The sequence below is a fragment of the Phacochoerus africanus genome, chromosome 5 (assembly GCF_016906955.1).
Source record: "Phacochoerus africanus isolate WHEZ1 chromosome 5, ROS_Pafr_v1, whole genome shotgun sequence".
In the NCBI taxonomy this organism is placed as follows: Eukaryota; Metazoa; Chordata; class Mammalia; order Artiodactyla; family Suidae; genus Phacochoerus; species Phacochoerus africanus.
The window spans coordinates 78,307,358-78,333,767 of record NC_062548.1 but is presented as its reverse complement, the minus strand read 5'-3'; the positions used below and the strand labels follow the sequence as shown (position 1 = coordinate 78,333,767).

Genomic DNA, 26,410 nt, shown 5'->3' with positions numbered 1-26,410 from the left:
TGATTTTCATTAACTTTATTAAGAAATATCAAAAGTTGATGACAGTTCCACACACAGTTTTACAAAGTTCAAGTGAAGGGGAATGTAGGGAGGTCATCCCTGTGCCTTTCTGGACACCACAGTCACTTGCCAAAGAGGTAACCCTGTCACTTTGGTCACTTCATTTAGCAGAGGGCCACACCAGGCTCTTTCCCACTTCCACTAGGCCACAGCCCAATGCCTTACGATACATGGGTTTAAATACATTATAACTGCTTCTTAAATCTTTGTCCTTTTCTTGTCATTAATCCTTCCCTGAAAAAGTCCAGTTGTTTATAGAGAACACAACACTTGAGCCCCACTGATGGCTGTTTGCATCACATTTTCACAAAGCCTGTTCTGAGGGCTGGAAAACACCCCATGTTAACCTGTTACCATAGCACACTTAGGGTGGAACCCACGCAATTTGTTATTTTTTATTTAACATTTAACCAAAACAAAGAGGGAATCACTCAACTTGAAAGCACAACAGCACAGTCACTCAGCAGAGATGTTAAGTGCAGGACACGGCCCGTGGGCTCCACAGAGCTCTTCACAAGGGGTCACGGCATGATCAAGAACAACTGGAGGCAGGAACACCAACACAAAACACAGCGAGGGAGCCTCTCGGGCAGGGTACATCATGATCTTTTATGTCAGGGACATTGCCTCGGAGGGGAATGACACTTTCAAAATAATTGGGGCGCCTCGGTGACGGCTTGTGCCGGGTTATCTAAAAGTGGATTTCTCAAGAGATTGTCCAGCAGCATCACAGAGCCAGCTTCAGAGGAAGGACTCCTTGTTCACCCACATGAGACTGCGGGTCTCGTTGGGCTTGCATTCGTACTCGATGACAGAGAAGGGGCTTCCCCACTGGCAGTGATCCCGCTTATGGTAATTGTAGAACTTGACCTGCCACATTGTCTCGAAGGTTCCAATGTCAGTGAACTGTGGGAAGAGAAACGCACCCCATCAAAACCTCATTCTGCCATGAGCAATGGACAAGAACGATAGACAAGAGCTGAGGTTGGTGAATGAGGTCCCGTGTGATCTCATGTGACTGGTGTAATCACTCCAGGCTCTTGTGTTCTGAACACTTGGGCCTTTACGCTAATGAGCTATTTTCCTTGAGAGATTTTCCTGAAGCGCTATCTGCAAACTCTTGTTGTTGTTGTTGTCTTTTTAGGGCCGCACCCACAGCATATGGAGGTTCCCAGGCTAGGGGTTGACCTGGAGCTACAGCCGCTGGCCTATGCCACAGCCACAGCAACGCCAGATCCGAGCCGCATCTGTGACTTACACCACAGCTCATGGCAACACCAGATCCTTAACCCATTGAGCGAGGCCAGAGATCAAATCTGCGTCCTCATGGATGCTAGTCAGATTTGTTTCCACTAAACCACTAGGGGAACTCCTGGAAACTTTTTTTTTTTCTCTAGAAAAACTTATTCCCATCATACACATGACATTTGCTATCATATTGTCTTTAATAAAAGTAGCTCCCCAAGTTTATCTGCTTCCCAAATTTAATTTCTGGAAACTACTCTTAGAATCTCAGAATTTCATAAGCAAGATCCTGCTGTATAGCACAGAGAACTATATTCAATATCATGGTTCATAAGGTAAGTCATAATGGAAGAAAATATGAAAAAAGAATATATATATCTATATATCTGAATCACTTTGCTGTAGAGCAGAAAATAACTCGACATTGTAAATCAACTATACTTCAATAAAATTACAAAAAAAAAAAAAAAGAATCTCTGAGCTGCCACAGAAGGGAGATTGGGAAAAGAGGAGAAGGAATGGTATTTAACGATTGCCTTTTTTTTTCTATTATGGAAAACAGCTGTACAAAATACTGCATGTATAACCTGACTAAACATAAGCTACAATGGCCCTTCCATCATTCATTTCAATTTCAGACAAAACTATTTTTGGAGGAAGCACTGCATTGTTTTTTTGGTTTTCTTTTGTTTTTTTGCCTTTTCTAGGGCCGCTTCCTGTGGCATATGGAGGTTCCCAGGCTAGGGGTGGAATCGGAGCTGCAGCTGCCGGCCGTGTCTGCAACCTACACCACAGCTCACAGCAACACCAGATCCTTAACCCACTGAGCGAGGCCAGGGATCAAACCCGAGACCTCATGGTTCCTAGTCAGATTCGTTAACCACTGAGCCACGACGGGAACTCCGAAGCACTGCATTGTTAAAGACCCTACTTTAACTTTCAAATACTAGTGAGTGTTTATTAAGCCACACTCATGTCTCAGGCTTCGATGACACATTATCCCAAAGCACATTTGCGTACCTCCTGGGTGCTTTGCACACAGGAAAATTTGTATAAGGCACGGTCTTTGCTCTCGAGACGTCTGCATTCTACTTCCAGAAGGCAGGCCCTGCAAACACTGCAGAGAATTCTCCAGAGCCATGGGCACACATTTCTCCTGTAGCTAAGAAGAAAGCACAGAATACCCTAGAGGCCACTGGGCAGACGCTCAAGTGGCCTGCGGGATAGCCTGACCCTGCCACTGTCTCCTGGAGCTATTTAGGGGATCTGGCATTAAACAGCATGATGCCTGTCGTTATTTTCTCCTCTGACCCTGCCCTGTCATGGGAGGGGACAGGGACTGACTTAGCAGGGTTCTTAGACTTGTCAGGGGCCAGAAGACATGGGGGGTGGGGGTGGGGGAAGGGCAGTGAGCAATAGGAGCCTTAGGCTTGCGGCTGCTACAGAAGGAGGACGGTCAGGTGCTTCCCAGACAGCTTTCCAAGATGCTCTCAAAATTATATCCTGCACCATTGCCTCATCCTGCTAATCGGATTCCAAAACAGGGTTTGCCTTTCCTTTTGGAAATCTGCTTGACTGAAAACAGTGGGTGATGGACCCTCTACAAATTTTCTTCCAGGGAAGAAAATGAAGTACCTCTTTTTAGAGAGTCATGGCATAAAGACCTGTAAACGTATACACAGATTATTCACAAAAGCCCCAGACTGGAATCCACCCAAATGTTTCATCATCCACCAGGTGAGAGACACGTTTTGGTATATCTATAAAATGCCTTTTTACTCAACAATAAAATAGGACATACTGATTTAGTCAGCAACAACGATGGATCTCAAAGACATGCTGAATTAAAGAATCTAGACCCCAAAGAATATATACATAATGATTCCATTTATATAAAACGTGTGTGTGTGTGTGTCTTACAGTGATAGAATAGAATCTATGCTCACAGGAAACATCTGTGGTTACCTAAGAACTAGTGTGGGAGGAGGGGATTGATAATTGATGAAAATGTGCAAGAGGGAACTTTTTGGGGTGATGAAAATATTTTACATTTTGCTGGCAATAGTGGTTATAAGAGGATAAGCATATGTTTGTCAAAACTCTTTGATTAGTATGTTTAAATGGGTACATGTAGTAAATGCAAACTATACCGCCAAGTTGGTTAAGAATTAGAAACATTGATTTTTAATGAGTTACAAAGAAACAGTTATTCTAAAGAATGGGAGCTGAATTTGCCTTTTGGGAGGATAATTTGTATCAAGTGAAAGGAGTGAATATACTTGGGTTCAGCAGTTTCACCGTTTATCTTAAGAACATCACAGTGTTTAGAATAGTGAAAAACCAAACACTAAATTTCCATAATTAATTAAATTAATTAATTATGGTATAGCTGTATAATGGAATAATATGTAGCAATTCTAAATGTAAAATTTTTCTGTTATTCTATATTGTTACCTGAACAACAGAGGACCAACAAGACTGTCTAGTATTGATTTCATTAAAATTATACATGTTAATGCTGATGGAAGAAGTTTTATTTTCTTCTATGTACTTATTTGTACTTTAAAATCTTAATGATTGAATTTTCCTTTTTTTGGGCTGTGCCTGTGGCATATGGAAATTCCTGAGCCAGGAATTGAACCCGTGCCACAGCAGTGACCCAAGCCCCTGCAGGGACAACAGTGGATCCTTAACATGCTACATCACAAGGGAACACTGAATCTTACTTTCATAATCAGAAAAAATGTTCAGCTAAACTGTATTTATGTGTTACCAAATAGTTAATATTCTTAATGTAAAATATTATATGAATTAATTAGTAGGAACTACTAAGAACATTTGGATAAAACTGGAACACAGTTCATTGAAAAATTGGGTAACTGGTGTTCTTGCCATTGTGCAGTGGGTTAAGGATCTGGCATTACTGCAGCTGTGGCGTAGGTTGCAGCTCTGGCTGGGATTTGATCCCTGGCCCGGGGAACTTCCATATGCTGTGGGGGCAGCTGAAAAAGAAAAAAAAAAAAACCAAAAAACCTGGTTAACATCCGAAAAATCTTCAAATGTAATATTATTACTAACTAAAGAAACATAAACTTTACAGAGATATTACTCACCTATCATCGACTCAGCAAACATTTCCAAATAACGGAAGCAATTTAAGCATCCAACATTAGGAAATTATTATGAAAATGGTAGTTGATGGCAATAATAATAATAATAAATAATTAAAACAATGGCATGTTTGTATTACGATTTTACATAATCTTTAAACAGGAATTTAGGCTTTTAATGATGAGAGAAAATGATTAGAACAATGTGAACAGAAAAAAGCTGGATTAAAACAGTTTACATACATTATGAGCTCAACTATATAAAGTAAGATGTATAGAGAAAAGCAAATGAAAAAAAATAGTGGACCTCTAAGAAATTGTTTTTCCATCTTTTCTACTTAGATTTTTCTGCAATGAATATGTTATTTTATGATCACAAAGAATATTTTAAATGGGGAAATGGATCTATCATCCCTGAAAAATTAATCCCTCAAACCCTAGTGATTTTATAAATTCTATTAAAGATACAGATATGCTAATGAAAACATTACAACTTTGTTTGTAATAGGATAATGGTGTTAAGAATACTTTTACAAATCATTAAGATGACTTCTTATGGTCTTTGAGCAGCACAGAACAGGGTATATCTTAAGGGCGACAGAGTTAAATTACTACACAAATATTTTACAAACACTAGCTCATCTTTTGAGGGAGAAGCTAGAAATCAGGCTAAATAAGTGGGGGGGGGGAAACAATGCTGAGGGCTTTTTTGAAATAGAAATAAAAGCTGATCACCCAAACAAACAAATGATGATTAGGATCACAGGCAAATACAAGAACCCTAAGGCACTGCACTTCATCTGAGTAACCTTAAAACTGAGAAAGTCTCAACCTAAGAGTTCTCAGTAACACAGGAGACCAAAATAGAAGTCTGCTGACAGCAAGTTGCAGCTAAAGATATGGGTGCTTCTACTTTGTCTTTGATTAATGTTGGACCCAAGGTCATGTTATAGTAAACTTCACTGCTGCTAACCAGGCATATATTCTCCTCTCTCCCACACCTTAGTTGTTTTCATTTCCCATTAACTCTCTTCCTTTTCTTTCTTCTGGAATTCTATTTCCTGGGCGTCTCCCTACCTAGCTTAGGATTTCTTCTCCCCTGGGTAAGAACAGATGGAGTCTCCAAAGCTGACATTCCTCTTGATCAGAGGTCTCCACTCCCTCCCAACCCATCTGTGCCTTCCAAGGAAAATTCACCCAGGCAGGCTCCCTGGGTGATGCAATTATACACAGTATAGTTTTGTGCATTTCCTAGCTCTCTTTTTAAAATACAATTACTTCCATATATGTCATTCTGCATTGGTCCTGTGACTGGTTTTAACATCTCCATTTTGTGGAATTCCCTGGTGGCCTAATGGGTTCAGGACCTGGCATTGTCACTGCAGTGGCTCCAGTCACTGCTGTTATGAGGGTTTGATCCCTGGCCCGGGGAAAGTCCACATGCCATGGGTGTGGCCAAAAAAAAAAAAAAAAAGTCTCTGTTTTATGGATGGAAGAAGAATCAGAAAAGTTAAGTGAGTTGCCCTAGGTCTAGACTATGCAACCAACTAATGAGAGGAGCAGGTCAAATAGGTTTTCTAATTCCTATTAGAAATGAAAATCGGGTAGATCCTGTCATGGCTCAGTGGTTAACAAAGATGACTTGGAACCATGAGGGTGCGGGTTCGGTCCCTGGCCTCACTCAGTGGGTTAAGGATCTGGCATTGCCATGAGCTGTGGTGTAGGTTGCAGATGCGGCTCGGATCCCACGTTGCTATGCTTTGGTGTAGGCTGGTAGCTACAGCTCCGATTAGACCCCTAGCCTGGGAACCTCCATATGCTGTGGGTGTGGCCCCAGAAAAGACAAAAAAAAAAAAAAATCAATGTACCAAACTATTTATATAAGTAAATGAGCTAAGAGGTATTGAATATTTTTTCTGTTTTTCTCTCTAAGTGAGGATATCTATAGACTGTTATGTGAAGAATGCTTTAGGACACTATTATGGACTGAGCATTTGTATCTTCCCAAAATTCATATTTTGAAGCCTGAATCCCCAATATGATGGTATTTGGAAGTGGGCCTTGTAGAAGTAATTAGAGAGTGAGGGTGGAGTCCTCATGGATAGGATTAGTGCCCTTATAACCTAGACGTAGGAGGGATGTCTCTCTAGCTCTCCTTTCCTTCATGTGAGAACACAGCAAGAAGGCAGCTGTCTGAGAACCAGGAAGAGTGCTCTCGATCTGCTGGTGCCTTGATCTTGGGCATCCAGCTTCCAGACCTGTGAGAAGTAGCTATTTGTTGTTTAAGCCACCCAGTCTATTGTATTCTGAAACTGATATGCTACCACATACCTGGACATTTTATTTGCCTTATTAGTCTCCCGAGTTGCAAGCCTTGGTACATTTTTATTTCACAACCGATGTGAAAGAGAACCCCTCAGATTTCAAGGAGAGGAGATTCATTTGTTGTCTTCAGTAAGAAATATTGAATCTGAAGAGCTTGTTTTAGGCATTTTTATGGTGGTCTTACAACCAGAGGGCTTAGAATCCCCAGAGTACTTCTCTCCAATCCCCATTCCACAACTCCACCACAGACATATGAAATTCACTGGGAATAAGATCCCTCAGAAATCCACTGACTTGGAAGTGCAGAACAAACTCATTATATTGATAGAAACATGATGTTACTTCATTAGTAAACAAATTCAGTATAAATAAGCACCTGTGATTTTTAGTTGGTGTGACTTACCAGTTCTGACTGGATTCTAAGTCTCTCTATTCCTGTACTGTTTGAGGTTTTATTAGTAACACATGTTTTCCATTTCTTTTAGCTGAATTTGAATAGATAAGACTAAAAGTTCTGGGTCCTCTAAGTATGTTTAAGAAACTGTCAAACTTTTCCCAAGTGATCATGCCATTTGACATTTCTACCAGCAACATAAGCATTTCCATTGTTCTATATCCTTTCCAAAAGTTGGGATTGCCAGTCCTTTTTATTTTAGCCAGTCTAGTGGTAAGAAAAAGAAATGCAATAAAGAGCAGAAACCAAAGAAATAGAAAAAGGAAAAACAGTAAAAAAAAAAATTGGTGAAAGTAAAATCTTTTTTTAAAAAAGTCTTTAAAATTTATAAGCCCTAGCAAAACTGAGTAGGAAAAAGAAAAGAAAAATTAATATTGGGATTTAAAGCGATGTTATCGTTATAGATCCTATATAAGGAACAATGTGGGCTCCTTAGATTAAGAACTACCTTAAATCAATATATTTAAAGAAATGGACAAAATCAATACATTTAAAGAAATGGACAGTCTTTTTTTTTTTTTTTTTGGTTGCACCCACATCATGTGGAAGTTCCAGGGCTAGGGATCAAATCCATGCCACAGAAGTGACAACACCATATCCTTAACCTGCTGAACCACCAAGGAACTTCCAATGGACAAGTCCTTTGAGAGACACAAACTATTACTAGGGATCTAATACTGAAGAAATTTAATTTGTAGTTAAAACAATTCCTAGAGGAGTTTCTGTTGTGGCACAGCAGAAACGAATCCAACTAACATCGATGAGGATGCTGATTTGATCCCTGGCCTCGTTCAGTGGGTTGGAGATCCGGAGTTGCCATGAGCTGTGATGTAGGTTGCAAATGTGGCTTGGATCCCGTGTTGCTATTGCTGTGGCTGTGGTGTAGGCCAGCAGTTACAGCTCTGATTCACCTCCTCGCCTTGGAACTTCCATATGCCTCAGGTGTGGCCCTAAAAAGAAAAAAAAAGTCTTCCTAGAAAGAAGATTTCAGGCCCAAGTGGCTTCATTGATAAATTCACCCATTTAGGGGAAAAAAGCCAATTCTACAAAATAGAGGAAGAAATACTTCTCAATTCATGTTGTGAAGCCATTGTTACCCTAATACCAAAACCTGATAAAGATATTACAAGCACAGGAAAATTACAGACAAAAATTCCTCATGGATTTTTATATAAAATTTGTTTATAATTTTATTTGCCTGAAATATTAGTAAATCAAACCCAGCAATGCATAATAAGGATATTACATCAGGTCTAGAGATGTTTATCCTTTAGATCTCAAGGATAGTTCAATATTTGAAAATTCTTGTAATCCACCGTATTAACAAATAGAAAAGAAACACCAAATAATCACATCAATATATGCAGAAAGAGCATTTGACAATTCAACATCCATTCATAATAAAAACTCTCAGCAGGAGTTCCCGTCTTGGTGGTAATGAATCCGACTAGGAACCATGAGGTTGCGGGTTTGATCCCTGGCCTTGCTCAGTGGGTTAAGGATCCGGTGTTGCCGTGAGCTGTTGTGTAGGTTGCAGACACAGCTCAGATCCTGAGTTGCTATGGCTCTGGCATAGGCCGGCAGCTATAGCTCCTGTTAGACCCCTGGCCTGGGAACCTCCATATGCTGCAGGTGTGGTCCTAAAAAGACAAAAGACCAAAAACAAAACAGAAAAAAAACAAAGAAAAAAACCTCTCAGCAAACTAGGAATAGGAGGAAAGTTCTTCAATCTGATTAAGGGGTACCAGTAAAAAAAAAAAACAACAAAAAAACCCTATAGCTAATACAACCCTCAATGGTAAGAGACTAAAATAAGGCAAAGACAGCAGTTCTTACTACTCCTGTTCAGCACTGTAATAGTGGTCCCAGCCAGTACCTTAAGGCAAGAGGGGAAAAGAAAAGGGAAGTAAAACTTTCTATTCACAGATGAACAACTGCAGAAAATACTAAGCAATTTAATAAGTGAATTTAGCAAGTTTGCAGGATCCAAAATCAATTGAGAAAAATCATATTTCATAAAATAGTACACTATCATGAACAATTAGTATTATTTTTAATATTTGACCAATTTTGTAGGTGAAAGCTGCCATTGCCCTATTTGTATTTTCTTTTAACCAACAGTGAGATTAAGCCATTTTAAAATATATTCATTGAGTATTTGTATTTCCTCTGTGAGTTGCCTCTTTATGTTGTTGGCTTATTTTTCTATTTTCCATACCCTGTGGTTCTTTTCCTTCCTGGTTTCTAAGAATTCTTTATATATTGGGTCACAGATCTTGGCAAATGACTAGAAAGAGCTGACACGAGGAACACTTTTTATATTTAGGGGCATATGGGTAAAGCCCCCTCCCTGGGCACACACAGCCTCACAACAAGCTCATGTCACCCCCCTGCCTCATTCCTCCAAAGTCCCTCAGGTTCCCACTGAAGAGGGCCACCAAAAGGGGAATGGCATGATGGCCACCATGATGCAGACAGAATCCCCACCTGGGCTCTCTCCTTGGAGGGACTGCATGGAGAATTAGTCACATTAAAGTTAGCACTGCTCGGGAGTTCCCGTGGTGGCACAGTGGAAACAAATCCGACTAGTATCCATGAGGTTGCAGGTTCGATCCTTGGCCTTGCTCAGTGGGTTGGGGATCTGGCACTGCCGTGAGCTGTGGTGTAGGTCGCAGATGGGGCTCGGATCCCGAGTTGCTGTGGCTGTGGTGTATATACCCCTAGCCTGGGAACTTCCATATGCCATGGGTGTGGCCCTAAAAAAAAAGAAAAAAAAAAGGTTAGCACTGCTCTTTGAGGTAGGGTGGAGAGTTTTGAGAGCTGGGAATCTGGGAATTGCTTACTAACTCTTGGAATTATCTGAATAAAGAGATCACTGCCACTCATCTATGTCAGATGGCATTTGACTTTCCCCTGAGTTGGGCTTCAGTGGGGAGTAAAGGGCTGTGGGAAGGTCCTAAGGTAGTAGCAATGTCTGCACTGACAGTGGCAAATCGAGACAACACACAACTCCGTGTTACAAGGAAGTTTTTCCTCAATTGTCATTTGCCTTTTAATCTAAGTTGCTTTCTAAGGAAAAATCAACTTTGTTTTCTGATGCTTAACAGGAATTTTACATTGTATCTAATCAAAGTTTTCCATTTTTTACCTTTGGATATCTTCCATTTCCTTTGGGTTTAGATGTTTTTCGTTTTGATTTTTTTTACACAGTTGACTTTTTACAGAGATCCCCGTGATCCATCTGAAATCTTTTTTGAAGGATGACACGAGGAAAGAATAACAGCGATGTTGTCCCCCAAATTGCCATCTATTCTAGCATTATTCAGTCAGAATGATTTTTTTCACTTAAAAATCTGAAAAACTATATTCCTACCATCCTCTCTATGTCAGTGCCCAGCCAAAAAAAAAAAAAAAAGAATCCTACATGGATTTGTTGGCCTTAAGTCCTATTTGGTGGGATCCTGAATGACAGTATTTGAGAATCTGACTTTCTTGAGCAGATAACTAGTATCACACTCCAAGGGTAAGTTTGTAATTTTCATCCTATATTAGAGCTGAACGTGGTCTTAGTGGTCGGATAGTGCAACGCAGAAGAGTGAAATCCACATGCTTGCATTGAAGAAACAGGCTCATTGACTTAAGTTTTGTCTGGAATCACACTTAATTACAGAGGTAGATGATGTCCCAGTATCCTCCTAACTTCCAAAATGAGTTCTGACATTCCTGATGTGCCTGCAGGCACCCATGACACTGATGTTTCCCATGATGGAGTATGTAAATTTAATAATCCAGAAACTTTCTGCTTAATTGACTCTATCTACCTGGATGTCAAGGTTTCAGTGTTGTCTGTGAGTGTGGTCTGTCTATACCGTTTTTTTTGGCCATGCTCTTGGCAAAGTTCCTGGGCCAGGGATTGAACCTGCATCACAGCAGTGACAATGTCAGATCTTTAACCTGCCGAGGCCCCAGGGACCTCCTCTATACTTTAAAAAAAAAATGGATTTTTTTTTTCAGGGAGGTACATGAGACATATGGAAGTTCCCAGACCAGGGGTCAAATTGGAGCTGCGGCTGCTGGCCTACACCACAGCCACTGGATCCAAGTCACTTCTGCGACTTACACTGCAGCTTGCGGCAAAGCTGGACCCTTAACCCACTGAGTGAGGTCAGGGCTTTAACCTGCATCCTCATGGATACTAGTCCAGTTCTTAACCTGCTGAGCCACAACAGGAATTCCCTGTATACTTTTTAATACTTAAGTTTGAAATAATAGTTAACTTTATTTTGTCTTTTTTTCCCACTTTGTGGGCCTCCCTGCAGCCTATGGAGTCCCTGGGCCAGGGATCAGATCTGAACTGCAGTTGCAACCTACGTCACAGGTGCAGAAACACAGGATCCTTAACCCACCGAGCTGAGCCAGAGATCAAACCTGCACCCCAGGGCTCCAGAGATGCATCGATCCCCTTGTGCCATAGCAGACACTCCTGAAATAACAGTAACTTTAAAATGTCACAGGATAATGATAAAGGCTAGCTGAAAGCTTCACCACTAGAATAAACATTTGACTTTAATATCAGAGCTGCTCTCATGATCAGGAAATCTTCGGTTTCAATTGTTTTCCTTAGAATCAGCCTATGACAGATAAGATACCATTGCATGGTCAATGTGCAAACCAAATATTGTATAATCATTGTTGGAACAATCACCTATCAGTCACCTGCTTCTTCTAGAGTGGAAACTATGTAGAATAAGCTGGGCTTTATTGCTGGGACTCAGGATTCATGAATTACAGTGTAGAGATCTTTTTCTCTGCAATACATTCCCAAAGCCTCTTGTAACTTAAAGGTTCTCCAACCATTTAGCAGATGTCTGGACAGGCAACCCAGGTGACATGAGTAATAAAATCTTTCTTTTCATTTCTAAGTCTAAATCATTCTCACATTAAAAACAAAAACAGGAGTTCCTGTCGTGGCACAGTGGTTAATGAATCTGACTAGGAACTATGAGGCTGGGGATTCAATCCCTGGCCTTGCTCAGTGGGTTGGTTATCCGGCATTGCCGTGAGCTGTGGTGTAGGTTGCATCCCGCATTGCTGTGACTCTGGCGTAGGCTTGTGGCTGCAGCTCTGGTTAGACCCCTAGCCTGGGAACCTCCATATGGGGTGGGAGTGGCCCTAGAAAAGGCAAAAAGACAAAAAATAAAATAAAATAAAATAAACACAAAAACAAAAAACCCTGTGCTTCATTCAGCCTTATTTAAAATAATGTAGGAGTTCCCATTGTGGCTCAGCATTAACAAATCTGACTAGTATCCATGAGGATGTGGGTTCAATCCCTGGCCTTGCTCAGTGGGTTAAAGATCCTGTGTTGCTGTGAGCTGTGGTGTAGGTCACAGTCGAGGTTCAGATCTGGCATTGCTGTGGTTGTGATGTAGGCCAGTAGCTGTACCTCTGATTCAACCCCTAGCCCATATGCCATGGGTGAGGCCCTAAAAAGACAAAAAATTATAATAAAATAAAATAAAATAATGTAGAAGTTCTCACTTAACAGATCCAATTAGGAAGAATGTCATTGAGTCCTTTCTAAATTGAGTTAATCTTCCTCCCTAGGGTTCTGTTTACATTGATAGCAAAAGAAGTGTGACTCCACCCTTCTAAGACCAGAGGAAGATAGGGCTGTGGTCCCCTCAGCCCACACTGGCTCTGGGGAGGTGGGGAGGCCTCCTCTCCTACTCTGTGAGCACTTGGGAGACAGGGTGTTGTCTCATTTACAGTGGCCACCTTTGAACTTGACCCAGTGCTCATTATAAATTCAGTGAAAGAATGAACTTAGTTCATTAAGCTTCTGGACTCTCATTACGATTCTGATGATTTTAGTATTTGCAATTCTGCTTTGAGTTAATTTTGAGTTAATTTCAACTCTAATTACATTGGCTATTTTTTATTTTTTAAATTTTTTTGGCTGCACCTGCAGCATGCAGAAATTCCTGGGTCAAGTCTGGGATTGAACCTGAGGCAGTAGTGACAATGCCAGATCCTTAACCTGCTGAGCCACACTGGAACTCCAACACAGGCTATTCTGGAGAACTAGAGTAGAAGGATATTTTTTGATAGAAAAGATTTATTTTGATCAATCAGCCCTTTGTTGATATGTGATCTTCTGCTTTTTCCCTAGATGTCTAAAAATACATTTTAAAATGTTTCTGTACACATGGCTGGTTTCCTCAGAAAAACAAATAGAATGGACTCAATAAAATCTTCAGAATTTCCCAGGGCTAACATTATGGATGAATTTGAAAGTTAAGAGATAGTCCCTCCAAACGTCTTTATTTTGGATGCTGACTTTTATGGGGAGGTTCTGTCAGACTGTCAAGTAGCAGCTAGGTCCTAGCTATGTAAATTGTTTCAGAGCATAAACTATGAAAATGGGCCCAATTTATTATACAAAGCTATTAACCCTAACACTGCATCTTAGACTCTGAAGACCTTCTAATTGCCCTTTGCCCATCTCCCTTTCCAAGCTACACATTGCTACTAGACTGATTTTATTTTATTTATATTTTTGTCTTCTATTTTTTGTCTTTTGAGGGCCACACCCACCCAGGCTAGGGGTCAAGTTGGAGCTGCAGCTGCTGGCTCACTCCACAGCCACAGCAATGCAGGGTCCAAGCTGTGTCTGCAACCTACAACACAGCCCACAGCAATAATGGATCCTTAACCCATTGGGTGAGGCCAGGGATCACTATTGCTGAGCTGTGATAAACTCCACTGTTAGACTGATTTTAACAACAAATCTTATCACATTACCAGGAACTGGAAGTACTTCACTGAAATGTTTTTAAAAAGGTGGGGGGCGGGTAATGGTGGAATAGAATTGTTGGGTGAATCTTACATAGAGAATTATAAATTCTAACAAAATATAAACAAAAAACTATTTGAAACTTTTATTTTATTTTATTTTGGTGTGTCTTTTTAGGGCCACACCTGCAGCACATAGAGGTTCCCAGGCTAGGGGTCCAATCGGAGCTGTAAGCCGTCAGCCTGCGCCACAGCCACAGCAACGTGGGATCTGAGCCTCATCTGTGACCTACACCACAGCTCATGGCAATGCTGGATCCTTAACCTCACTCAACGCTGAGTGAGGCCAGGGATCAGACCGCAACTTCATGGTTCCTAGTTGGATTCATTAACCACTGAGCCACAATGGGAACTCCCAACTTAAAACTTTTAAAATGCAACTAAAAGCAGAACAGAAACCCAAGAGTTACACTGGAACGACCTCAACTACTGACAGTTCTGGCAGAAGAAAACGGCAGCTTTATCTGCTAGAAGTGGCAGAAGACAATGTTCAAGTCTGTCTAGCAGAGCAGCTGGAAATTTAGGGAGAGACTCCTGGAAGTAAGAGAACCGCAGAAGAGGTGAGACTCAAACTTTGACTATAACTCTGCCATAGGTCTTGGCTAACTGCATGTATGGGCTGGTGGGAGGGGACTTTTTTTGCTTGAAAAGGCAGACAAACCAGTAAAGACTCTATTCAAGAAAGAAAGAAAGAGAAAAGATAAAAGAAGGAAAGAAATCAAAGAAAGAGGGAAAGAAAGAAAGAAAGAATTAGGCTGAGTAAGATTTGTAAGTTGACTGTGTTTTCATTATTACTATTATTTAATTGAATGCATTTCCAAATTTGAGAAGTTGGAGCCTTACTGGCTTGAAGTGTCAAAGAAAAGGGCTCAGGACTGGCAGAACAGCTGGAAATTTAGAGGAACCTCAAGGAGGATGGCTCCCAAAATCTTAGTATAAACTGTCCAATTTCTTGGCTGACTGCTGCATTCCACTGGAACAAGGTGACCAGGATAGAAAAGCAGCAACTGGGAGTTGAAAAAAAAAATTAAGCAGAGATATCAGCTGCTCCACTGCTGAGAAGACAGAATTTGTAGTCTGAGTCCAGGAATGTTAATACATGCTAGAATTTAAAAAGAGAACAGGAGTTCCCGTCGTGGTGCAGTGGTTGACGAATCCGACTGGGAACCATGAGGTTGCGGGTTCAGTCCCTGCCCTTGCTCAGTGGGTTAACGATCCGGCGTTGCCGTGAGCTGTGGTGTAGGTTGCAGACGCGGCTCGGATCCCGCGTTGCTGTGGCTTTGGTGTAGGCCGGTGGCTACAGCTCCGATTCAACCCCTAGCCTGGGAACCTCCATATGCCGAGGGAGCGGTCCAAGAAATAGCAAAAAGACAATAAAAAGAGAACAATCGGAGTTCCCGTCATGGCGCAGTGGAAATGAATCCGACTAGGAACCATGAGGTGGCAGGTTTGATCCCTGGCCTCTCTCAGTGGGTTAAGGATCCGGTGTTGCCATGAGTTGTGGCATAGGTCACAGATGCAGCTCGGATCCCACATTGCTGTGGCTGTGGTGTAGACCAGCAGCTATAGCTCGGATTGGACCCCGAGCCTGGGAACCTCCATATGCCAGGGGTGCCTCCCTAAAAAGACAAAAAATAAATAAATAAATAAATAAAATAAAAAGAGAATAATCCTCAGGAGAATAAAAGAAACTTGAATCAAGAATACATTATCTGTGATATTTGGTTTCTAATCATATATTATCAAACATGTAACAAAATGGGAAAGCATGACCACATTCAGGAAAAAAGTGAAATGGGGCCAGATATTGGATTAGCCAAACAAATATTTCAAACCAGCAATTATAAATATGCACAAAGAAATAAAGGGGCACATGGTCTCAGTGAGGAAACAGAGAATCTTGAGGAATGGGAACCTATAGAAAATATAAATAAAAATTCTTGAGCTGAAAAATATAATCATAGAGTATAAATGTGAGGGTAAACTGAAAACTGAGAAGAAAAAAAAATCAAGAACTTGAATAAACATCAAAAGAAATTATCTGGGAGTTCCCGTCGTGGCGCAGTGGTTAACGAATCCGACTAGGAACCATGAGGTTGCGGGTTCGGTCCCTGCCCTTGCTCAGTGGGTTAACGATCTGGCGTTGCCGTGAGCTGTGGTGTAGGTTGCAGACGTGGCTCAGATCCCGCGTTGCTGTGGCTCTGGCGTAGGCTGGTGGCTACAGCTCCGATTCAACCCCTAGCCTAGGAACCTCCATATGCCGCGGGAGCGGCCCAAGAAATAGCAACAACAACAACAACAACAATAACAACAACAACAACAACAACAACAAAAAGACAAAAAAAAAAAGAAATTATCTAATTTGAAGAAACATAAAAGAAAACTGAACAGGACCTTAAAGACTGTGGGATAACACCAAGCCGTCCAACGTATATGTAATAGAAGTACTACAAGAAGAGGAGAGAATAAAGTTGAAGTGAAATTTGAAACAAAATAATGGTTAAAAATAACGCAAAATTGGTAGAACATTCACTTATAGATTCAAGAAATTCAATGAGCTCCAAGCAGAAACGATTCAAAGAAATGCACACTTAGGTGCACACAGACAAAGTGTACAATGTGCAAAAGGATCATTTTACTCTGTGTGTATGTATATAACTTCAATTAAAATATCCTAATGCAAACCAAAGAAGGAAAGAATTAAGATAGGACCAGAAATCAATGAAACAGAAAAAGAGATCAGCGAAGCGTTGTGAAAACAAAGCTGGGTTTTTGAAAAAGCCAATAAAATTGACAAATCTCTAGTTAGATTGGCTGGGAAGGGGGAGGCAAATTATGAATATCAAGAACAAAAGGGTGGGCCTCATTAGAGACCCAAAGACATCAAAGGATTGTGGAGGATTATTACCAACAACTTTGTGCCAACAAATTTGACAATCTAATTAAAATAAATGAATGATATCAGTCAAATTATAATAAAAATTAATTCTAGAAATAAAACCTGCACAACCCAATATCAATTAAGGAAATTGAATCTGTAACTAAAAACCTTTAAGCAAAGTAAAATGCCTGCCTTTATGGGTGAATTCTATCCAAAATTAAATGAGAATAATAGTAATTCTGTACAGACTCCTCCAGAAAAAGTGAAGAACTTTCCAAATCATTTTACACAGCTGTCAGTATTATTGCTGTGATATCCAAACTAGACAAGACAATACAAGAAAAGAAAAACCACAGACCAATATTCCTCAGGAAGATAGATGTAAAATCCTCAATAAAATGTCAATGAATCAAATATAGACATATATGTATATTTAGAGAAATATATGATGACCAACTGGTATTTATCCCAATAATTTAAGGTCGTTTTAACATTGAATAAACAATCTACTATAGAAAAGAATAAAGAAGACATCACATGATCATCTCAGTAGATAAAGAAAAAATACTTGAAAACATTTATATTTTTTAAGAACTCTCAGTAAACTCAGTAAACTAGTGATAGAAGAGAACTCCCTTGACCTGATGAAAGGCATTTACCAAAAAACCATACAGCTAACATCATACTTAGTGTCGAAAAACTGGATGTTTTCTTGCTGAGTCTGAGTCTTGCTTTCATCACTTCTATTTAGCATCAAACTGGAGGTCCTAGCCACTGCCATCAGGACAGAAATAAAAGGAATGTGGGTTGGAAAGGAAGAAGAATAACATTTTATTTGTAGATGACAATGTGTCAACCATAGAAAATCTCAGGGATTCTACCAAAAAACCCATTAGGACTGATAAGTGAGATTACAAGGCCTCAGAATTCAAGACAAATATAGAAAAAAATCAATTTTATTTCCATATACTAGCAATAACTACCATTTATGGAGTCAAATATTAAATGCTCAGTGGTAAATTTAATGAAATATGTCTATAGAAGGAACACTGTAATATAGAGAGAAATTAAAGAAGACCTAAATAGGGAGATATATCATATTCATGTATCAGAAGGTTCAATATTAAAATGTCTAATCGTTCCAAACTGACCTATAGATTTAATGCAAAAACAATTAATATCCCAATTTTTGGAAAAACTGATAAGCTCATTCTAAAACCTATAAACCAATTCAACAGGCCTAGAATAGCCAAAATAACTTTGAATAAACAAAACTGGAAGATTGAGGCTCTCTGACTTAAAGGCTAAACTATAGATAATGAAACAAAATGGTTTTGGCTCTACCAAATTTAAAAGATTGATATATAATTATAGTATGAAGTAACTAGAATTCTCACACACTGCTGGTAGAATTAGGAAATGGTACAACAGTCTAGATATTTCTTATATGGTTAAACATATACTTACCATGTGACTTGTCAGATCTCCTCTTAGGTATTACTCAAGAGAAATGAAAACATGTTGACACTGACTCATACTCAAATATTCATAGCAACTTTATTCATAACATCAAAAGCTGAAAACAGCCTGGGTGTTCATTTATTGATGAAAGGATAAATGAACTGCAGGATTTCCTACAATGGGGTATTACTCAGTGATAAAAGGAACCAACTACTTACACAAGAGCATTGTGCTGCAACATTATACAAGACTATTATGCTAAGTGAAAGAAGTCAGGCACAATGGTAGGATTCTATTTACAGGAAATTCTGGAACAGTTAAAGCTAAGTTATTGGACAGAAAGTTCAGACTGAGCTAGTTCTGGGGGCACCAATTAGAAATGGGCATGAGAGAATTTTTCAAGGTAACAGAAATGTCTGTATTGTCATTGGGGTGGTGATTATAAAGTGGTCACAACCTGTGCACCCGTATACTTTAAAGTGGTGCATTTATGTATTTACATACAATTTGTATGCAAATGGAAAATCACAGTTGATTCATAAACCTTCAATGAATTCCTATGGGCACTGGGATAAATTCAATAAGGAAAGAAGGTCCTGTAAGCTCTAGTCCCTACTTACCTCTCTAGCTTAACCTTCAGCCAGTCTCTGCTTCATTTTCTGCTCCAGCCATACTGGGCTTCAGTCATTCTTTGAAACACATTATGCTCACCCTCCACTTTTGACCTTTGTAGCTCTCTTTCCTCCAGTGGTCCCTCGCCCCTCAACTCTTATTTATTCTTTAGTTCTTTCTCAAGAAAGCCATCCCCTAAATCTTAGACTAGACTAAGAACTCTGTATATGCCCCAAGGGCACCACTACTTTTTCAGTACATTTTTGTATAATAATTACTATTTACTTTATTATTGATAATCATGCATAAAGTCTGTTTTCCTCCTCTAGATTGAGAGCCCCATGAAGCCCCAGGGATCTTTATTTTGTTCACCACTCTTCTCTTAGTGCCTGATATACAGGAAATCTTTCTATATTTGCTGATAAATCAAGCAAATAAGAAAGTAATAAAATTAAAAGTTAAAAACCCCGAACGAGGAGTTCCCATTGTGGCACAGTGGAAATGAATCAGACTAGGAACCATGAGGTTTCGGGTTCGATCCCTGGCCTCGCTCAGTGGGTTAAGGATCCGGCGTTGCCGTGAGCTGTAGTGTAGGTCGGAGATGCGGCTCGGATCTGGTGTTGCTGTGGCTGTGGTGTAGGCCAGCAGCTGTAGCTCTGATTAGACCCCGAGCCTGGGAACCTCCATATGCCCTGGATGCGACCCCAAAACGCAAAAAAAAAAAAAAACCCTAAATAAAATATTAGCATGTTGAATGTAGCATACTGAATATTAAAAAATAATAAAATGGCATTAAGTAGGGTTTATTTTAAGAAATAAAGGGAAATTTAGTATTTCAAAGTATATTATATGGTTATTCCATATCAAAGGAGGTAAATTACCTCCATATACGGGAAAAGGAATTAAATGAAATCCAACACATCTCCCAATTAAAAAGTACCTCTTAGTGAGTTAGAAAAAGGATGCTTTAACCTGGTAAATATTTGAAATATTGTACCTAACAGTGAAACACTGGAGACAAGGATTACAACTATTAGTAGGCAACATTATTCTAGAAACATTAGCCAAGGCAATAAGGACAGAAAAAAAAAATCAGAAAATAGCACAATTATATGCAGATTATGACTGTCTATCTTAAAAACTCAAGATCATTGGAAGAAAAATTTTAGTAAGCAAGTTCTGTAAGGTGGCCAATTACAAAATACATGAACACATATTGTAAAAGCAATCTATTTAAGACAATATAGGATGGCATAAAAATAAACAGATCAATGAAATACATTACAAAAGTGTAGGGAGAGACTTAAATTTTTGCCATGTAAGAATTTACTATGAAACTAGAATTCTCTTTGTGGCTCAGCGGGTCAAGAAGCTGACTAGAATCCAAGAGGAAGCAGGTTTGACCCCTGGCCTCATTCAGTGAGTTAAGCATCTGGCTGTGGCGTAAGCTGGCTGCAGCTCCAATTCAACCTCTGGCCCAGGAACTTTCATATGCCACATGTGCACCCCTAAAAAAAAAAAGAAAAAGAATTTACTGTGAAACTGAAAGAAGCCTGGATTTACTATGAAATGGAAAGAAGCACAGAGAAGCATGGATTATTTAATTCATTATATTGGGGCACTGTGAAGAAATATATTCTAACATAAAACCATGAATTGAAATAATGTTTCATAATTTCATAATATTTCATTCCATACCTTTTTTAGGGGAGATAGCGATTATTTTCTTTTCCATATTTTCCATTTACCTTGGCACCACACCCCAACACTCCCAAGTAGGCCTTACCGGCATGGTGATCTGGATGGGTTGCCGTTCGCCACTCTTGGTTGGGGCCACACCTTCTGTGTCATATGTGCCCGTATATACGATTCTGTCCCCATCAGGCTCTTTAGACTTCAGCTCCAGTGGGACCACCACACCACCAATGGAAATGTTCCTGCAATGGAACCATATATAGTGGGACTTGACCATATATAGTAGGAATTAGCTTAGGCACCCTGTCCTTATCTGGACAACAACCTTAGGCAGAAACAATACAGGGTGTGGTTAATGGAGACGTTTTGGTATGGAAGAGAGTTTGAAAAGTTTAGAGGGCTTGACTTCCCCAACTAACCAGTTATGTGACCCTAGACCAACTTCAGTCTCTCTGAGCTGACATCAGTATTCTCATTCAGAGTCCTAGTACAAGGCCGAGTCAGACACTGTCAGTGGTCTTCCTCAGTTTCTCCTCTGTGGCGGTATTAAATTCCTGCTGTGGTGTAATGGGATCAGTGGCTTCTCTGCAGCGCCAGGGTGTAGGTTCAGACCCTGGCCTGGCACACTGGGTTAAAGGATCTGGTGTTGCTGCAGCTGTGGGGTAGGGGTAGGTTGTGACTGCAGCTTGGATCTGATCCCTGACCCAGGAACTCCATATGCCTTGGGGAAGCTAAAAAAGAAAACAAAAAACAAAACCTACTCATTCCCAACCCATCTCGAACCCCAGAGATCAGGACTCAATTGTCTAGGGTATGGTTTGGGCACTAGTAAATTTGTTTTAAGGTTAATTGGTGATTCCAGCAGGCCTGAGAACCACTGAACTAGTTCTTTAATGATTTTTTCATTTCTGACAATCAGGGATCCCATGATTTGGGGTACTCTTCCTCAAGCCAGCCACACATCAAAAATTCTCACTGGCATCATTTCTTTGTGTTAGGGTAATTGTTCTCAAAGTGTCATCACTGGACCAGCAGTATTAATATCTCTTGCCAACCTATTAGAAAGCAAGTTCTTATGCTACACTCTAGACAGTAAGCTAAAACTCAAGGATGGGACTCAGCCACTTGCGGCTTTTTTTTTTTTTGGCTTTTGGCTTTTTGCTTTTTAGGGCTTCCCCTGTGGCATATGGAAATTTGCACGCTAGGGGCTGAATTAGAGCTACAGCTGCGGGCCTATGCCACAGCCACAGCAACGCAGGATCCAAGCCACACCTGTGACCTACACCACAGTTCACAGCAATGGCAACGCCAGATCCTCAACCCACAGAGCGAGGCCTGGGGTTGAACCCAAATCCTCATGGATCCTAGTTGGGTTCATTACCGCTGAGCCACAATGGGAACTCCCAGCCATTTGTGTTTTAAGGAACCCTCTAGATGATTCTGATGTACACTCAAGTAGGTTTTTTGTTTGTTTGTTTGTTTGTTTGCTTTTTAGGGCCTATGGAAGTGGCATATGAAAGTTCCCAGGCTAGGGGTCTAATCAGAGCTCCAGCTGCAGGCCTATACCACAGCCACAGCAACATGGGATCCAAGCAGGATCTGCGGCCTACAGCACAGCTCAAGGCAACACCAGATCCTTAACCCACTGAGCGAGGCCAGGGATCAAACCCGCATCCTCAAGGATACTAGTCAGATTCGTTCCTACCGCACCACAACAGGAACTCCCAGATGTACACTCAAGTTTAAGAACAACTGGGTTAGGGCATTGAAAAACCTCGATAAAATACAAGAAAAAATAGTTTTATCATTAACACAAATTTGTTTTTAGATTAGCTTAAGGGAGTTCCCTAGTGGCCCAGGGTTTAAAGATTCAGCATTTCTCATTGCTGTGGCTTGAGTTGGCCCAGGAACTTCTAAATGTCACAGGCATGGAAAAAACCACCTCTTCCCCCATCGCCCCCCGCCCCAGATTAGCTTGAAAAATAGAGAACTATCCTGTAGAAAATAGAGCAGATAATTCGGGAAGAGGGGGTTGCCAGGAAAGAAGGGAAAGGAAAAGTCTAGATAATATCCAGATGCACAGAACACTGGAAAATATGACGGTACTGGGCACATGGAGCTGTCATCATGTCGACAAGTAAATGGACCAGGAGCACCAGAACCAACCAGGTTGGTTGAATGAATGACTGAATGACTGAATGAAGTATTGAATGAATGACTACTGGCAGACATTTAAGCCATGAAAATATCTGCTGGGTCAAAGCCCTCTCCACCTCACTTTCCAAGTTCAGCAAATAGTAGGTACAATATATAAAGGAATATTTATATATTTGTATATAAAAGATAAAGGACTTCACTTCCCCATAAGCTACCTACCGCACCCTCCCACACTGACTGTCCAGCCAGAGGTCTACTGGGGTGCGTCAGTGGCAGCAGAGAAGAGCTAATCCCTGCAACTAATTAAAAACGAAAAGAAAACCATCAGAGAACAGAGAACTCAGGAGAAAAACATCAGGCAAGGAAAACCGGGGAACTAGGCCTAGGCAGAGTAGACTGCCCTCAGTCTCGTTCTTTCAGCTCCAGGGTTCCAGTCTCACAAGAGGGTGCGGATGAGTGGGGAGCATCCCTCAGGCAGTCCCAAGAGTCACCCCACCCCCATCTTTACACTTCATTCCTCAGCCTTTCTCCCTCGCAGAACCCGGCAGTGAATCACCAGGATTGCGGTACCTGAACCCGGTGGCCAGCTTCTCCCCTCAGCCGCGCCCCCGCTACTTGGGGGTCCCCGCCGATGGCTGGACATAGGGGCCAAGAAATTTATAAAGAAAAGAAAAAGCCCTCAGCCCCCGGCTTCCTGTTGCTGTTTTGAACAGCCCACCTCGCGCTTGGTGGGGAGAAGAGAGAGGCATAGGTAGAGGAGCAGGGGGCTGACCTTATTTCCCCCCTCCTCCCCTTGGGCCCGCAAGGCGCGGCGCTAGACAAGAGGTGCCCGGGAGAGGCTCCGGCTGTCCCGGGGACCTCGGTCCACCCCGCGTACCCCTAGCCGGGCCAGTCAGCCGCGGCGCGCGCCCGCACTCACTCGACCTGCAGCGTGGTAGGCTTGATCTTCACTTCCACCTTGTAGGAGGAGCCGGTGAGCAGCTTGATGGTGCGATTTTGGCCGAAGCGCTGCCCGTCTACCTTGTAGAAGACAGGGCCGTCGTTGGGTTGGATGCGCAGCGCGATGGAGAGGCGCACGAGGCCCGGCAGGTCCCCCATGGCTGGGCGCGGGCGGGCAGGCGCGGCGGCTCCGGGGGGCGGAGGACAGCGCGGGGTACGACCGGGCGGCTGGAGCGCGGTGGGCGGAGAGGAAGCGCGGGGAGGGAGAGGGAGGTGGTAGAGCGGAGGCTGCCGCTAGGAGTCCGTGCCGTCGCGGCGGTCAGCCGAGGCTTCCGAGGAGCAGCTCCGGAGGCTGCGGTCCCCCGCCCCTCTTGGAGAGAGGAAGCGCGCCCCAGGGACAGCACCGGAGGTCCCCAGCTTCCCCATCCCCCGCTTCCCGTGCCGCGCCCTCTGCGCACCAGCGGGCTCGCTCCCTCCCGCAGGCCGCAGATCAGCGCGGCTGGCGGCGAGAGAGTTAATCCTGTTTACGCACCACAATCCCCTTCAGCTAGGGAAGAGGGCATTTAGGCTCCTCCTAGAGCCGCGGGGAGGGCAGGGAGTGGATTGGGAGGCAGGGGTAGGTCCTGGGTTTAAGCGGCCTTACACCCAGAGCGAGACCTCCGAATCTGGACGCTGCCTGGGTCAGCTAAGGGCTGCGGACACCCTTGCTCTCGGATCGAGCCCCAGCCAGGCAGGAGGAGGCTGAGAGGCAAAGGGGAGACAGAAAGCCCGGAAACCGGGAAGCCGGGCAGGAAACCGTTAGCCAGTGATTTAATCTAAGACTTTCCAAAGCTTAGGGGAAATGGCTGAAGGAAGGGGCAGTTCCATCGAATGTGGACTGCAAACCGTACTGGATTAGGAATGTGCTCAAGAAAAAGAAAAATAGCATATATATATTAAGATGCTATATCTTCGTGTGTGTGTGTGTGTGTATTTCCATTATGGATATTCTCTCAAGAGTGACACCGTGTAATGAATCACATATATTTACACAGATCTTGTAGGATGAGCTATTAACCCTGTAAAAGGCAACCGGCATGGGTCTGTCTAAGGCATAGGTGGTGACAGTGGCCAAGAGGGGGGGATTGGTCAAAAGATGATTGACAGGGCACCCGATGCGACACCGCAGAGCTTGGATTTGCAAATTAAGGGTGACTAGAAAGTCTTTATGGCAGAAGTCAGCTAACACCTCGCGGTTTTAGAGGCAGGGGGAGACCAAGGGTGTTATGGTTCCCCTGGGAATGGCTTCAGATAGCGGAGAGTGAGCACCTGCTTCAGCACCACCTCGGTGGATAGTACCAGGGCCGGTGAGCACACCTGGGAAGTAGAGAACCAGGTTGGTGAGGACAAATGGGTAGGGATGGATCTATTTGGTGGTTTTTGCTTTTCTTGAGAAATAGCATCATCTCGAACGTGATTTGTTTCCTACATTCTACAAAAATAAATCAGCTTTAACTCTCATTTCAGTTATTTGTGATTTTACCTACATTACTCTTTGAAGGGTACTAAATTCTGCAAGGCTGCAGAATTGTATATGGTCATTTGCTTCTCTAACATTAGATAGATTTGCCCACCACATCATAGTTACTAACATTAAATTGTATTCCTAAAAATACTGATGTATATCATATTGAATACATATAAAATACTGAATATATATAAAATATTGTGTATTATACATATATTGCTTACATATAATATATTTTAATCCCCTGAGATTTTGGGGCAGGAGCTTTATTTCTTCAGATCACCCAACAATGTCCACCATAGTGTCTTATGCAAAGGGAGTCTTCAGGTTTCTGCTAATTTAATCAAGTTGTTTAGACTTCACTAGAAGGGCGGGAGTAAGGCTGGAGAAAATGACAAATGTTGCTGGTAGCAGAAGCAGTTTGTGCAGTGAGTAAGCCTAGAAGCTCTACAATCAGACAGGTTAAAATCCCCACCCTACCACTTTGCCAGTTGTGTAAACTTGGATAAGTTGCATAACCTCTTGGAAATGGTTTTCTTATCTATAACATGGGTGGGTGGGGGATTGGATGTTATCTCTTTCATAGGGTTATTGTGAGGATCTAATGAGATGATGCATGTCCTAGTACCTGACTCTAATATTAGCAATTATTATTAGGTGGAAATGCAAATGGTTAATAAGCACATGTAAGGATGCTCACCATCTCTAGTGGAAGAGCCAGAGAGGAATGCAAATTAAATCTGTATATAAAATTATTTGGCCTATTAGCATGGAAAAATTTTTAAGACTTAAAATTCAGTGATGGAGTTCCCTGCTGCCCTAGTGGTTAAGAACTCATCATTGGAGTTCCTGTGGTGGCGCAGTGGTTAACGAATCCGACTAGGAACCATGAGGTTGCCGGTTCGGTCCCTGCCCTTGCTCAGTGGGTTAACGATCCGGCGTTGCCGTGAGCTGGGGTGTAGGTTGCAGACGCGGCTCGGATCCTGTGTTGCTGTGGCTCTGGCGTAGGCTGGTGGCTACAGCTCTGATTCGACCCCTAGCCTGGGAACCTCCATATGCCACGGGTGCGGCCCAAGAAATAGCAAAAAGACCAAAAAAAAAGAACTCAT

The 26,410-nt window shown here is 41.9% G+C and overlaps 1 protein-coding gene across 1 annotated transcript; it reads right to left on the bottom strand.

Annotated features, from left to right (window-relative positions):
• Window positions 1-24,497, bottom strand: CNRIP1 (cannabinoid receptor interacting protein 1). Its single transcript, XM_047781904.1, has 3 exons — window positions 23,775-24,497; window positions 20,790-20,940; window positions 1-966 (listed from the first exon to the last, which is right to left on the bottom strand). Exons 1-3 carry the CDS (start codon window positions 23,951-23,953, stop codon window positions 802-804), a joined length of 495 nt encoding a protein of 164 aa, XP_047637860.1. The 5' UTR covers window positions 23,954-24,497; the 3' UTR covers window positions 1-801.
• Window positions 24,498-26,410: the final 1,913 nt, after the last annotated feature.

What these genes read in the sequence shown, in the direction of transcription:
- CNRIP1 (XM_047781904.1), bottom strand. Translation starts at nt 23,953, where the DNA reads ATGGGGGACCTGCCGGGCCTCGTGCGCCTCTCCATCGCGCTGCGCATC. An exon ending in CCTACCACGCTGCAGGTCGA is followed by an intron (nt 20,941 to 23,774) that starts GTGAGTGCGGGC and finishes GTTCCATTGCAG; the next exon opens with GAACATTTCCATTGGTGGTG. An exon ending in CCATCCAGATCACCATGCCG is followed by an intron (nt 967 to 20,789) that starts GTAAGGCCTACT and finishes CTCTTCCCACAG; the next exon opens with TTCACTGACATTGGAACCTT.